A 14,454-nucleotide genomic window follows, 5' to 3' on the forward strand; every position below is an offset into this window, starting at 1 on the left:
AGAGGAGGTAAGGTGGTACAGAGGAATAGTAGCTGTATTAGTCTATTTTCATTCTGCTGATAAAGTCATACCCAAGACTGGGCAATTTACCAAAGAAAGAGGTTTAATGGACTTACAGTTCCATGTGACTGGGGACAATCATGGCAGAAGGCAAGGAGGAGCAAGTCATGTCTCACGTGGATGGCAGCGGGCAAAGAGAGAGAGCTTGTGCGGGGAAACTCCCATTTTTCAAACCATCAGATCTCAGCCTGTCGTAGTGACTCATGCCTGTAATCCCAGCACTTTGGGAGGCTGAGGTGGGCGGATCACTTGAGGTCAGGAGTTCAAGACCATCCTGCCCAATGTGGTGAAACACCATTTCTACTAAAAATACAAAAATTAGCCAGGAGGGTTGGCGTGTGCCTGTAATCCCAGCTACCTGGGAAGCTGAGGCAGTAGGATCACTTGAACCTGGGAGACTGAGGTTGCAGTCAGCCAAGACTGTGCCACTGCACTCCTGGCTGACTGGGTGACAGAGCAATACTCCATCCCCCCAAAAATAAAAATAAATAAAACCATCAGATCTCATGAGACTTATTGACTGTCATGAGAATAGCACAGGAAAGACCCACCCCCATGATTCAGTTATCTCCCACTAGGCCCCTCCCACAATACATGGGAATTACAGGAGCTACAAGATGAGATTTGGGTGGGGTCACAGAGCCAAACCATATCAGTAGCCATACAGTAGAGCATCTTGAAAGCAGGCTAAGGTTTTATTTAACCTTTCTTGAAAAATTATTTTTTAAAACAGACAAAAAATTAATTAATTAAAGTAAAAAAACCAGGCCCAGCACAGTGGCTTATACCTGGAATCCCAACAATTTGGGAGGCTCTGGCAGAAGGATTGCTTGAGGCCAGGAGTTCAAGACCAGCCTGGGAAACATAACAAGACCCCCCATCTCTACAAACAATTTAAAAAGTAGTTGAGCATGCTGGCACACATCATTGGTCCCAGCTACTTATGAAGCTGAAGCGGGAGGATTGTTTAAACCCAGGAGTTTGAGGCTGCAGTGAGTTTTGCCTGGGCACTCCAGCATGTACTACAGAACAAGACCCTGTCTCTGAAAAAAATTAAATAAAAAACAGCAGGCAGTTGGCTTTTGAGCACTCTTTGTGTTGGAAAAACTGATATGAGCACATTGTATGGGATGCTTTGTAGAAAATGGAACAGTTAGAAGACCCTTGAAATAGTGTAGATATTAAAAGATAGAATATGCTAACTCAGCTAACAACTTGAAATTTCTTCAAAAGAATAAGTGCGAAAAGAAGGTGAAAATTCACAGTATGTGGGGAAGAAGTTGTAAAACCTGTCTTAGAGTGATGAGTTCAGGTAATTGGAGTATTGCCAGAAAGGACCTCTAATTAGAATGAGTTTGAAAATGATCATAGAGTTTTAAAGTTAACAAGGATGTTAGAGAACAGACTCAACTTCCAGAAACTGGATGCAAATTTGTGCATACACGTACATATGTTTATCATATATAGATGGAGTCTCTGCCTTTCATTAAATTAGGGGTTGACAAACTATAGCCTAAAGACCGAATTTCATCCATTGTCTGTTTTTATAAGGCTTTTGAACTAAGAATGGTTTTCACATTTTCAAATTATTGAAAATAATATTTTGTGACGTGAAAATTACATGAAATTCAAATTTCAAGGCCAGGTGTGGTGGCTCATGCCTATAATCCCAGTGCTTTGGGATCCAAGGCAGGAAGATTGCTTCAGGCTAAGAGTTGGAGCCCAACCTACACAGCATTGCAAGGCACCGCCTCTGCAAACAAACCAACAAAAAAGAAATTCAAATGTTAGTGTTCATAAATAAAGTTTTATTGACACACAGCCATACTCATTTGTTTATGTATTATCTGTGGCTGATTTCCAGCTACCACAGCAGTTGTATAGTTGAAACATAGATTGTATGGCCTCCGAAATCTAAAATATTTGCTAATGACTTCAGAGAAAAAGTTTGCCAACCTCTGCATTCGATTGTTAAAAGATCTGATTTTCAAAAGTTTGAGAACATAACTTTTTCTACGTTGTAAATACTGAATTTCTTGGCAATTCAGTAAATACTGGCAATTCAGTAAATTCAGTAAATGTTGAATTTATTTTTATAAGATAGATTAATAAAATAGCAAAGGCATATACTTTAAGATGTCAGTACTATTATAAAGATCAAAGAATACAGTAGTATGCATGTTCTAAAACATGATTTTATATTTCATGCCTTTATTCACTTTTATAATAATAATTAGTAGTACTGTGCAGTACTCACCAGGGGTCTTCTTAGGCTCAACTAGACATTCAGACTCATGATATATAAAACGCTATTTTTCTTTTTACTTTTTTTTGAGACAGTCTCTATCTAGTTCATCTAGTTCTGTCACCCAAGCTGGAGTGCAGTAGCATGATCATAGCTCACTGTAGCCTCAAACTCACGGGCTCAAGGGATCCTACTGCCTTAGCCTTCTGAGTAACTGGGACTGCAGGGTTGTGACACTATCCCTGTCTAATTTTTTAATAGTTTTTAGAGACAAGGTCTCGCTATGTTGCTCAAGCAGGTCTTGAACTCCTGAACTCAAGCAATCCTCCCGCCTCAGCCTCCCAAAGTGCTGGGATTACACATGTGAGTTACCGCACCTGGCCAGATAAGCTAATTGTGACATCAGAATCACTTAAGAGGATATAGGTCATGAAGCACAGAATGATATTGACCTATATTTGTGTGAGTGTTGTCTTTTGATCAGGTTTTAGGTGTCAGTATTATGGTTGCTTAATAAAAGATTTCGAACATTTTTCCAATATTTTCGGTGCTTTGCAACAATATGTGCATCAGGCTAAACTTAGTGGCTCATGGCTGTAATCCAGCACTTTGGGAGACCAAGGCAGGAGGAGCCCTTGAATCCAGGAGGCTCCCCAGGACTCACCTGGGGAATATAATGATCAAAGTCTCTACAAAAAAAAAATTAAAAAATTCTCTGGCCATCGTGGCACATACTTGTATTCCTAGCTACTTGGGAGGCTGAGGCAGGAGGATCACTTGAACTCCTGAATTTGAGGCTGCAGTAAGCTATGATTATGCCACTGCATTCTAGCCTGGATGACAGGGCAATACCCTGTCTGAGAAAACAAAACAAAACAAAACAAATACAGAGAACTGTGGATCATTTAGATTATCTATTCTTTGAAGGATTTATAGAATTCCCTGCAAAATCATATGAGCTAGTTCTTTTCTTTTTTAAAATGGGGAAACTCCCTGATAACATTTTTTCTTTTTTTTTTCCCTATGGATACTAGTATGTTTAAGCAGTTCACCTCTAAGGGTGTCACTTTTGTTAAGCTGTTTTTTTCTAGGAAATAATCCATTTCATTTCATATAGATTTTCACATTTATCTGCATAGAAGTCTGTAAAGTAGGCTCTTAAAATTGTCTTCTGTTGGCTGGGTGCAGTGGCTCATGCCTGTAATCCCAGCACTTTGGGAGGCCGAGGCAGGTGGATCATCTGAGGTCAAGAGTTTGAGACCAGCCTGGCCAAAATGGTGAAACCTCATCTCTACTAAAATTACAAAAATTAGCGGGGCGTGGTCACAGGCGCCTGTAATCCTAGCTTAGAATTGCTTGAACTCAGGAGGTGGAGATTGCAGTGAGCCGAGATCACACCACTGTACTCCAGCCTGGGCGACAGAGTGAGACTCCATCTAAAAAAAAACAAAAAAAAAATTTCTTCTGTTGCAATATTTTCCCCTGGTCATTTCTTAGGTTTGATTTTTTCTTGATTAAGTTAGCTAGCTCTTGGTTTGTGTATTTTAACTTCAAAAAAAAAAATCCAAGACTTAAAAAATTATTGTATCCAATATGTTTCCATTCTCTCTTAATTTGTGCTTTTATTTCTTTTATTATGCTTCTGTTTATTTACTTTATTTTTCTACCATTTTTGAGCTAGGAATTTTATTATTTTATTTTGATTCTTTGATTTATATTGATAAAAGTTAATTTTCCTGTGATTCACTGCTTTTTATATCCTGAAGATTCAAATGCATAGCATTTTTATTCTCAATACTTTTGATTTTAAGAGGTGAGGTTTCACTCTGTTGCCCAGGCTGGTGCAATCATAGTTCACTGTAGCCTTCACGTCCAAGGCTCAAGCAATCCTCCCATCTTAGCCTCCTGAGTTGCTGTAACTGCAGTTGCATACCACCACACCTGGCTAATTATTTTTTATTTTTTAGAGACAGCATCTCACTCTGTTGCCCAACGTAGTGAGACCAAATTAAAAAATAAATTAAAAATTAAAAATTGATGGTGGAAGGAAGAGCTGATGCCTACTGTACAATGATAAAAGAGGTAGTAACAGTGTTGAACATCCCAAACACCATTCTTACATTAAGACAAGATAATAAGTGTGAAAATACTTTGCAGAATTGCCCAAATTAAAAACCTTTTTTATATTTTTGTCATTACTTTTTAAAGAATTCTGTAATTTCATTTGTATTTCACCTTCTACCCAAGGGTTGTTTAATGCAAAAGGTTTTTAGGGGGAAAGGTTTATTTTTTTTTTCTATTTTAATTGTTGTTCGTAATTTATAGTTTTATTACATTCCAATCAGTGTTGTTCTTGTAATATTTCAGCTTATGGAACTTAACTGATGATGTCTTATGACCCCATATTGATTTTTTATGAATTTTCTATGTGTACTTGAGAAGAATGTGTATGCTTTAGATATTCATAAGAGCTGTTTTATCATTTGTGTTATTTAGGGCTAGATTCTATATCTTTATTTATTGTCAACTTCATCTGTCTTATACTAAGAGTGCATGTTTGTCTCTTATTACTAGTGTATTTCTATTTACATCTTCTAAAATCTCATATATTTTGCTTTATAAAGGCTATGCTGTTTCGGCCGGGCGCGGTGGCTCACGCCTGTAATCCCAGCACTTTTGGAGGCTGAGGTGGGCGGATCACAAGGTCAGGGGATCTAGACCATCCTGGCTAACACGGTGAAACCCCACCTCTACTAAAAATACAAAAATTAGCTGGGCATGGTAGCGGGCACCTGTAGTCCCAGCTACTTGGGAGGCTGAGGCAGGAGAAAGATGTGAACCTGGGAGGCAGAGCTTGCAGTGAGCTGACATCACCCTACTGCACTCCAGCCTGGGTGACAAAGCAAGATTCCATCTCAAAAAACAAAACAAAACAAAACAAAAAAGACTATGCTGTTTCATGCATATTTATAATTATTGTTAGTCATTGTGAATTGTGGCTTTTAATATTAAAAATATTCAAGTAGATTGCTCAGGAAGATTTTGTGGGTACAATATTCTCTGAGCCCTTGTTCAAAGGTGTTTTTCAATATTTGAAGTTCAGTTTGGCTAGATTTAAAATCTTTTCTTTACATTTTTATTTCCTTATGTTTTTTGAAAATGCTACTCCTTTATTGCTCAGCTGTGTATGTTGTTTTTGAGAGGAGTGAAGCCAGTCTAATTCTCTTGCCTTGTAAGTTATTTCATGATTTTTCCTGGAGGTCCTGGTGATTTTTTTTCTGTATGTTTCAAAATTGGTCTTTGGGTGTGATTTCCCTGATTCCAAGCAGACCCTTTCAATGTGGGTCTGCAACCTCCACCTCCTGTGTTCAAGTGATTCTCCTGCCTCAGCCTCGCAAGTAGCTGGGATTACAGGAACATGCCACCATGTCTGGCCAATTATACCAAACTCTTGGTGTCCTCTGAAGACATCTGGAGCTTTCACACTGGTGGTATTTTGCTAGCTCTGTTCAACTTACTTAGAGTTCCCCCTAACCTCTTTCCTCTGCCTTTTCAAATCCTACTTATCAAAAGCCGCAGTTATGATTAAAATGACACATAAGACACATAGGAAAACATATTTAACAGAAAGCCAATGGATTCAATTATGTCTTTTTTTTTCTAATTTCAAAAATGTTTAAGAATTTATATCTGGGTGCAGTGGCTCACGCCTGTATTCCCAGCACTTTGGGAGCCCGAGGCAGCAGATCACTTGAGACCAGAAGTTTGAGACCAGCCTAGCCAAGATGGTGAAACCCCGTCTCTGCTAAAAATACAAAATTTAGCCAGCCTTAGTGACACTTGCCTGTAATCCCAGCTACTGGGGAGGCTGAGGCAGGAGAATCACTTGAACCTGGGAGGTGGAGGTTGCAGTGAACCAAGATAGTGCCACTGCACTCCAACCTGGGTGACAGAGCGAGACTCCGTCTCAAAAAAAAAAAAGTGTTTAAGAATTTTTAGGTCTGGGAGCGGTGGCTTATGCCTGTAATCTCAGCACTTTGGGAGGCTGAGGCAGGCAGATCACCTAAGGCCAGGAGTTCAAGACCAGCCTAGCCAACATGGTGAAACTCCGTCTCTGTTAAAAATACAAAAAATTAGCTAGACATGATGATGGGTGCCTGTAATCCCAGCTACTTGGGAGGCTGAGGCAGGAGAATCGCTTGAACCTGGGAGGCTGAGGTTGCAGTCAGCTGAGATCATGCCATTGCACTCCAGCCTGGGCAAGAAGAATGAAACTCTTTTTAAAAAAAAAGAATTTTGAATCTTAGCTTTGTTACTTATGATTTGTAAAACCTTGGGAAAGTTGTTACTTTTCTGTGCCTTGGTTTCATTGTCTATGAAATGGGGATAATACTAATACCTCCTCCAGGATATGGGGATTAAATGAGTAATATGCTTAGAACAGGGCCTTTGCACATAATAGGTACCAAATAAATGTGAGCTACTATTGTTTTATAACTGAGTATAACAAAATACACAGCACTAATAAATAGCACATTTCAAAGTGACTAACATAAGATTGTTGGGTTAGAATTAACTGCAAAACTGTTTTTTAAAAGAAACAAAAACTTAAAAGAATCCTAGCTCTCATGTAAAAACCTCCACTAATTCCCATGACCTAATGTGATCTTTGCTTTCCCTCAATTTTTTTTGCCTTGGAAGTTTTATCATAAATTCATCCATTCATTATTCAACAAATATTGATTAATTGCCTACTATGTGCCAGGCACCGTGCTATAGTGGTGAGCAAGAGAAGACGAGGTTCCTGCCTCCATAGACTTTTCTGGTAGGGGAGACAGAAAGAAACAGGTAAACAAAGTCATAAATAAGGTAATTATAGATTGTGATAAATGTTACAAAGGAAGCAAAAGTTGAATGTGATAGAAAGTAATTGAGATAAGGGAGGGAGGGTAGTTTTAAGACAGAGTGATAAATGTTCAAAAGGAGAAAAAAGAAATATAATGGAGCATCATCGGGTGGACGGAAAGTGCTACTTTAGACGAGGTAGTGCTTTCTTAGTTGGTGACTTTTTATGTCATTTTCTAGTTATCTTATAAACTAATTGGTCTCTGACATATAATTTTGTTTTGGACAATTACTTATCTTTTAGTGTTATATACTAGCACATACATGCATATGTATTTGTTTTAGTGAAGTCCATCTGAATATATATTTAAAAGCCATGTGTTCATACTGGTGCCTCAGATTCCAGTCCACCACCAAAGACTCACTGTAGCTTCCCCCGCTTTCCTTATTTGTACCGTTTTTTTTTCTCTGAAGGTGAGAAACCTGTCTCTTGTAATCCACAATGTAGTATTTTGTTTTGTCCTAGTATACATATAAAATAGTGAAAAAACACATGTGTTGTAGCTAGAGTACATTTATGTACCATTCTTTTTGTCTTTAGCCATATATTACAGTTAAGATTTTGTTTTCCAAACTTACTTAGGTTAGTTCCACTTTTCCCCTTCCCTCTGCCATAGCGCAATTGTGTTCTTCATTTGTAATACAGTTAGGTTCATTTGTTACTGTTTGTATTCCATTTTGGATTCTCCCTAATTCCTGCCTGATTTTATTTATTTATTTATGTATTTATTTATTTATTGGTGCGGGAGTGTGCCATTGCCATGGTTCTAAGCATCAGAGCTATACAGAAAGGTTTACACAGAAAAGTGTTGCTCCCCTTTTCATCCTTCTTTCCTTATTCTTATTCCCCTATTCTTTCCACTCATAGCCATGCACACCCTGTAGGTAACCAGTCTCATTTGGATTCTTTTTTTTTTTTAACTTTCTTTCAAGGCTGATCTTCAGACAAGTTCTCAGCGTTTAAATCTTTCAGCCTCCAATGCTGCAGTGGCTGAACTTAAACCGGATTGTTGTATTGATGATGTCATACATCATGAAGTCAAGGAAATTGGAACACACATGTAAGGATTAGTTTTATTAGGTCTCAAAGGTTTTTACTTATATATGCCTTTATTTGAAATTTTTGCTTTCTTTTCATTCACCATGAAGCGTAGGAACCTACTTCAAAAGGAATTTTATGTTCTATGTTTACATGTTTACCAGAAATAAAGTTTAAACCAAATGTTTGTTTTGTAGGGAAAAAATCCAATTTATCATCATTTATCTCATTTTTTTTTTAGATTTACAATCTCTAAAAAATGAAAAGCTGTGCAAAATGTTTAAAACCCAGATAGCACTCTAAAAGTATATTTATTGTGTTTTGAAATGCTAGTAACTGATGTTATAGTGTTTATTTTTAAATTCAGTTTTTCAGTTTTGTATTTAACCAGGTATATACACTCTACCCTGACAACTCAGAAATATAGGACCAAAATAAGGCACACTGTGAAAAAAAAATCAAATTCTGTATTCCTGTCGTGTGTATGTATTTGAATGTAAATGCTCTATTTTTCTTTCAGTCTGAGGGGCAATATGAAAATTTTAGCCATCTGAAGTAATTTTAGACTTCTTCATCTCCTTTAGAAACCCTACATCCAATCAGTTCACAAAATCCTATTAATTCTCCTGAATATCTCTCATTTGTCTCTTCTTCATCTCTGCTTTACCACTTTTGCTCTTCTCTTTGTGCCCATGAAAGTATATAATATTAGCTATTATTTAATCAGTTAATTTTGGTGACAAGCTCTGTTGTTGGGACTTTTTCATGTATATTCTTTGGGCTTTGGAGTCAGACTTCCTAGAATTCAAATTTCAACTTCATCATTTGTTATGTGATCTTGTATAAGTCACTTAATTCTTCTATGATCTCCCATTGTCCTTAGGAAATTCTGACTTTGCAAATGTTTTACAAAGCTCTCTGCAACCTAATTCTTACAAGCCACAGTAGTTCTTACCATCACCACCCATCCCTCCCTCTCCACCCTGCAGTCATATTGGACTTCTTTTATCTCCAGACTCCAGATTGAAATGCATTCTTCCCTTACAAAGGAATACTATGGCATTTTATGTAGTTTATTTCTACTTCTCTTTCATATCTCAGATTCAGCACTACTTCCTCAAGAAGTTTTCCTAACCTCCTAGACTGGATTAAATACCACTTTTTGTATCTTCTATAGCATCCACCATTTATCATTTTAAAAAATGTTTCATACTTATAATTACTTACTGAGTGCCTGCCTTTCCCATTAAAGTATGAGATCCATGATATCTGCTATAGTCCAAGGATCTAGCAGAGAACAGAAGTCAGTATTTATTGAAATGATAATAAATGTGTAAAATCTCCATTTTACAGAAAATGAGACTTGTACAATTAAGCCGCTAGTTTAGAAGACATAAAACTCAAATCCAAACCTAGTTTTAGATCCTCTACCTTGCTATGCTATTCTTACTGTGAGCACTTTGAAGGCAGGTATTGTGCTTCGATCAGTCCTCTTCCTAGCCCCTGCCTTACTTAGTCAGTACCAGGCAGCACACGTATAAAGAAGAAATTAAATTACCTGCTAATGTTACCACCCCATATAACCAACTGCTATTAAAATATTATTATATTTCTTTCTAGTCTTTTTGCATACGTATGTAAAATAACTATGTATAAATAATTTAATATTTTATAAAATTTTGGCCATATTGTTCATAGTTTTATTTTTTAAAATACACTATTAACATTTTCACACGTATCAGACAGTATTTTTTGAAAACACAGTTTTTGGGCCGGATGTGGTGGCTCACGCCTATAATCTCCAATAATTTGGGAAGCTAAGGTGGGCAGATCGCTTGAGCTCAGAAGCTCAAGACCAGCCTGGAAAACATGGTGAAATCCCATCTTTACAAAAAATACAAAAATTAGCCGGACGTGGTGGAGCATGCCTGTAGTCTCAGGTAGTTGGGAGACTGAGGTGGGAGGATCGCTTGAGCCCAGGAGATCAAGGCTGCAGTGATCCATGATCACGCCACTGCTCTCCAGCCTGGGTGATGGTGGGACCCTGCCTCAAAAAAAAAAAAAAAAAAAAAAAAAAAATTTTTTTTTTACATGACTCCATCTAACACAATTGTACAGTGTTTTCTGTTTACTGTAATGTTGGATATTTATTTTCAGTTTTTCACTGTTAAAAGTAACACAGAGATGAACACCTTAATGTGTCCTCGTGGAATATTTGAAGTGGTTTTACTATGAGAACATATAAGCATTTTTAAGATTCTTTTACTAAAAGATTGTTTTCCAAATTTCTTCCAACCACTAGCAGTGTAGAAAGACAGTTTCTCTAAACCCTCACCAATTCTGAGATCACTTATAAAGAATTTTTGCCAAATCTTGATAAACAGAAAAATATTACCTCATTATTTTAATGTGTTTCTCTGAATACTTGTGAGGCTGAACATTTTCACATTTTTGTTAGCCAGTTATGGTACTGTGATTTAACTGTGCTTTCCTTTTCTCAAGTTTTGAGTGATATATTGGTGTTTTGCTTATTAACTTATGGGAACCCTTTGTCATATTAAGTATTAAAACGTAACCACTTTCTTGTATTGTTACAAGTATTTTATGCTAGCTTGTTTCTGCTTTGTAATTGTTTTAGTGTTTTTGATTCAACTTAAAATTTTTTACGGCCGGGGCGGTGGCTCAAGCCTGTAATCACAGCACTTTGGGAGGCCGAGATGGACGGATCACGAGGTCAGGAGATCGAGACCATCCTGGCTAACACGGTGAAACCCCGTCTCTACTAAAAAATACAAAAAAACTAGCCCGGCGAGGTGGCGGGTGCCTGTAGTCCCAGCTACTCGGGAGGCTGAGGCAGGAGAATGGCGTAAATCCGGGAGGCGGAGCTTGCAGTGAGCTGAGATTGGACCACTGCACTCCAGCCTGGGCGACAGAGCGAGACTCCGTCTCAAAAAAAAAAAAAAATTTTTTTTTACATAACAGTATTTCCCATTGCATTTATGTTAAGAAATCTATCTGGAATTTTTTTTTTTTTTTTTTGAGATGGAATCTCTCTCTGTCGCCCAGGCTGGAGTGTAGTGGTGTGATCTCAGCTCACTGCAAGCTCTGCCTCCCGGGTTCACGCCATTCTCCTGCCTCAGCCTCCCGAGTAGCTGGGACTACAGGCGCCCGCCACCATGCCCGGCTAATGTTTTGTATTTTTTTAGTAGAGACGGGGTTTCACCGTGTTAGCCAGGATGGTCTTGGTCTCCTGACCTCGTGATCCACCTGCCTCAGCCTCCCAAAGTGCTGGAATTACAGTCGTGAGCCACTGCACCCCGCCTTTTTTTTTTTTTTTTTTTTTTTTTTTTTTTTTTTTTTGAGATGGAGTTTTGCTCTTGTTGCCCAGGCTGGAGTGCAGTGGTGCAATCTGAGCTCGCCACAACCTCCACCTCCCGGGTTCAAGCGATTCTCCTGCGTCAGTCTCCCGAGTAGCTGGGATTACAGGCGCCCGCCACCATGCCTGGCTAATTTTTGTAATTTTAGTGGAGATGGGGTTTCACCATGTTTGCCAGGCTGGTCTCGAACTCCTGACCTCAAGTGACTCGCCCACCTTGGCCTCCCAAACTGCTAGGATTACAGGCATGAACCACCATGCCCAGCTGGAAATTTTTTAATCCATATTTTTTTTCTAGTTTATATGAACTTGTTTTATATACTCAAATATTTGATTGTTCTGAGAATTATTTTGGAATATATTTCACCTTTCAGGTAAAGTCAAGAAGTTTCTGATTTTGTGCTCCAAAAATGTTATATCTCATTTTACTAATCAGAGCTTTCTTGTTCGTGTAATTATGTCTGTATCTATTCTGACATTTTCCCCTGCTCTAATCTCACACATCCACACCATAGATGTGTTTCCCTAATTTCTTAGTAGAATTCAGGTGTGTTTGATTTACTATTAAAATTAAAAATGATTCAGAATCATTAAGACATCTTTCTGTTTCAGCTTGGTGTGTGCTGTGAGTTACACAACTCAGGCTGGAGAAAAAATGTATTTTAGAAAATTCTTCAAATTTCAGGTATTGAATATGACAATGGTAAATAGTTTTTATATGCCTTTTTCTTCCTGGTAGTGTACAGTTATTCCTGATTATCTGCAGGGAAAACAAGATCCAAATAAAGCAAATAGCTCAATATTTTTGAATTTGTCATATGACTAGCAGTCTAAACTGAGACTAAATTAACGTAAATAAAAGCAGAGGAATTATCATTGCCAATATGTTTTTGTAATGAAACTTGAAGATGTTTATTCAAAATAAAAGAAAAAAATAGCTGAGTCTGGCACAGTGGCTCACACCTATAATCCCAGTGCTTTGGGAAGCAAAGTGGGGAAGATCACTTGAGGCCAGTTCAAGATAGCCCAGACAGCATGACCTAGGACTATAGGACTACAGGTAACACAAGCCTGTAATCCTAGCTACTTGGGAGACTGAGGTGGAATGATCGCTTGACCCAGGTTTCAAGTCTTCAGTGAGTTGTGATCATGCCATTGCACTCCAGCTTGGTCAACAGAGCAAGACTCTGTCTCTAAAAAGTAAATAACTTGTTTTTATGGCCTGACAAAACACACAATGTAGACAAGGGATAAAATGAGTGTAAAGTCCAGATAAAATGAGGATAAATAATATCAAATTTCTAAAGAAATTTAAAGGAGAGACAATTGACTTGGAGTGAGTAGACTGAGCTTCCTTCAAGGACTCCAGGAATCACGGGAACTTTTGAGTTTTGTATTAATACACAGTTTTCAGCGTCCATCAAAAATAGTTAAAAACCACTGGCTTAACACATTGATGTAGGAGGGTGAGGAAATGTGAATACCACATATGTCTATTATAAATATAGATCTTAATATGATGCTGTATATGATTTTTTTTTCATTCCTCTGTAAGTGGAAGAAAAAATACTGTTCACAGGGAAAAAAAAATCTGCCATTCTTTTCCAGAATCATTCATTTGCATGCTTTTTGAAAGAAAATAGAAAGTGATTCAATTTTTTTTTTTTTTTGAGACGGAATTTTGCTCTCGTTGCCCAGGCTGGAGTGCAAATGATGCGATCTCAGCTCACTGCAACCTCCGCCTCCCTGGTGCAAGTGGTTCTCCTGCCACAGCCTCCTGAGTAGCTGGGATTACAGGCACCCGCCACCATGCCCAGTTAACTTTTGGATTTTTAGTAGAGACGGGGTTTTGCCATGTTGGCCAGGCTTGTTTCGAACTCCTGACTTCAGGTGATCCGCCTGCTTTGGCCTCCGAAAGTGCTGGGATTACAAGAGTAGCCACTGCGCCCAGCTCAGTTGCTTTTTTTGCAAACAGTTTTTATGAATATACCTATAGAAAAATACATAAAATATATGTGTTTTGTTTAACAAAATATTATGGAGCAAAAACCCGTGTAATGTAACTATCACCCAGTAAAGAAATAACGGTAGCCTTTCAAAACATGCATTTAGGATTCTTTTTTTTTTTTTCCTTTTTTTCTTTTGGAAGAATATTGCATACCTATTAGATAAGTCTTTTAACAATTAAAATTGGAAAATGACAAATTTACGCTATGTGATTTTAAAAAAATAAAAATAAATGGTCACATGATAACAATTTCCTGATTGATATGCTTTATTTAACCAGGTTCTCAAACCATTGGATGTGAAAACCAAATTTTACAATGCAGAGGTGAGTGTTGAGTGCTTAATGGGATTTCATATTAAACATTAAGATCTTATTTGACTAAAAATCTCTTATATACATTTCTAATACTGAAGCAAATTGCCAACGTGACTGTAAATTATTTGAAAAAATCATAAATTTCAGTTAAAATTGAATAATTTTATTGTAGGTCTTATAATCTTTTTCAACTTACATGGAATCAATGTGTCTTGATTTTTATTCTCACTGTTAATTTTATAAGGCTTTCATCTCCTTTTGTTAAATGATTGCCCCCTCATTCCATTTAATGGTGGTTGTTACACTAGCAATCTGTTGAATATTTACATGTGGTTCTGGATATTACAAAAATTGAATTAGTAGATCTAACCCTGCAAAATAAGATTTAATATTCACATGGAAAAATATTGACAAGTGAAGCTTAGCACATTAAATTATTTCCAGGGTAGTCAGTTTGCCAGCCAGAATTAGGTTGCTGGGTTTGGTGTAATGGCTTTAAAAGCTCC

At 37.6% G+C, this 14,454-nt stretch overlaps 1 protein-coding gene across 7 annotated transcripts in view; it reads left to right on the plus strand.

Annotated features, from left to right (window-relative positions):
* Window positions 1–14,454, plus strand: part of TRAPPC13 (trafficking protein particle complex subunit 13) — a 41,424-nt gene that overhangs the window by 13,800 nt on the left and 13,170 nt on the right. For 4 of the 7 annotated variants that reach the window (XM_005557024.5, XM_005557025.5, XM_005557026.5 and 1 more), the window contains exons 5-7: window positions 8,144–8,271; window positions 12,238–12,310; window positions 13,913–13,957. In XM_005557024.5, the coding sequence (XP_005557081.1) occupies window positions 8,144–8,271; window positions 12,238–12,310; window positions 13,913–13,957 (246 nt within the window). The remainder of the gene's footprint in view (window positions 1–8,143; window positions 8,272–12,237; window positions 12,311–13,912; window positions 13,958–14,454) is intronic. The other 3 variants (XM_073993533.1, XM_073993534.1, XM_073993535.1) reach the window with 1 other exon arrangement.

Source organism: Macaca fascicularis, chromosome 6 (assembly GCF_037993035.2).
Source record: "Macaca fascicularis isolate 582-1 chromosome 6, T2T-MFA8v1.1".
NCBI lineage: Eukaryota > Metazoa > Chordata > Mammalia > Primates > Cercopithecidae > Macaca > Macaca fascicularis.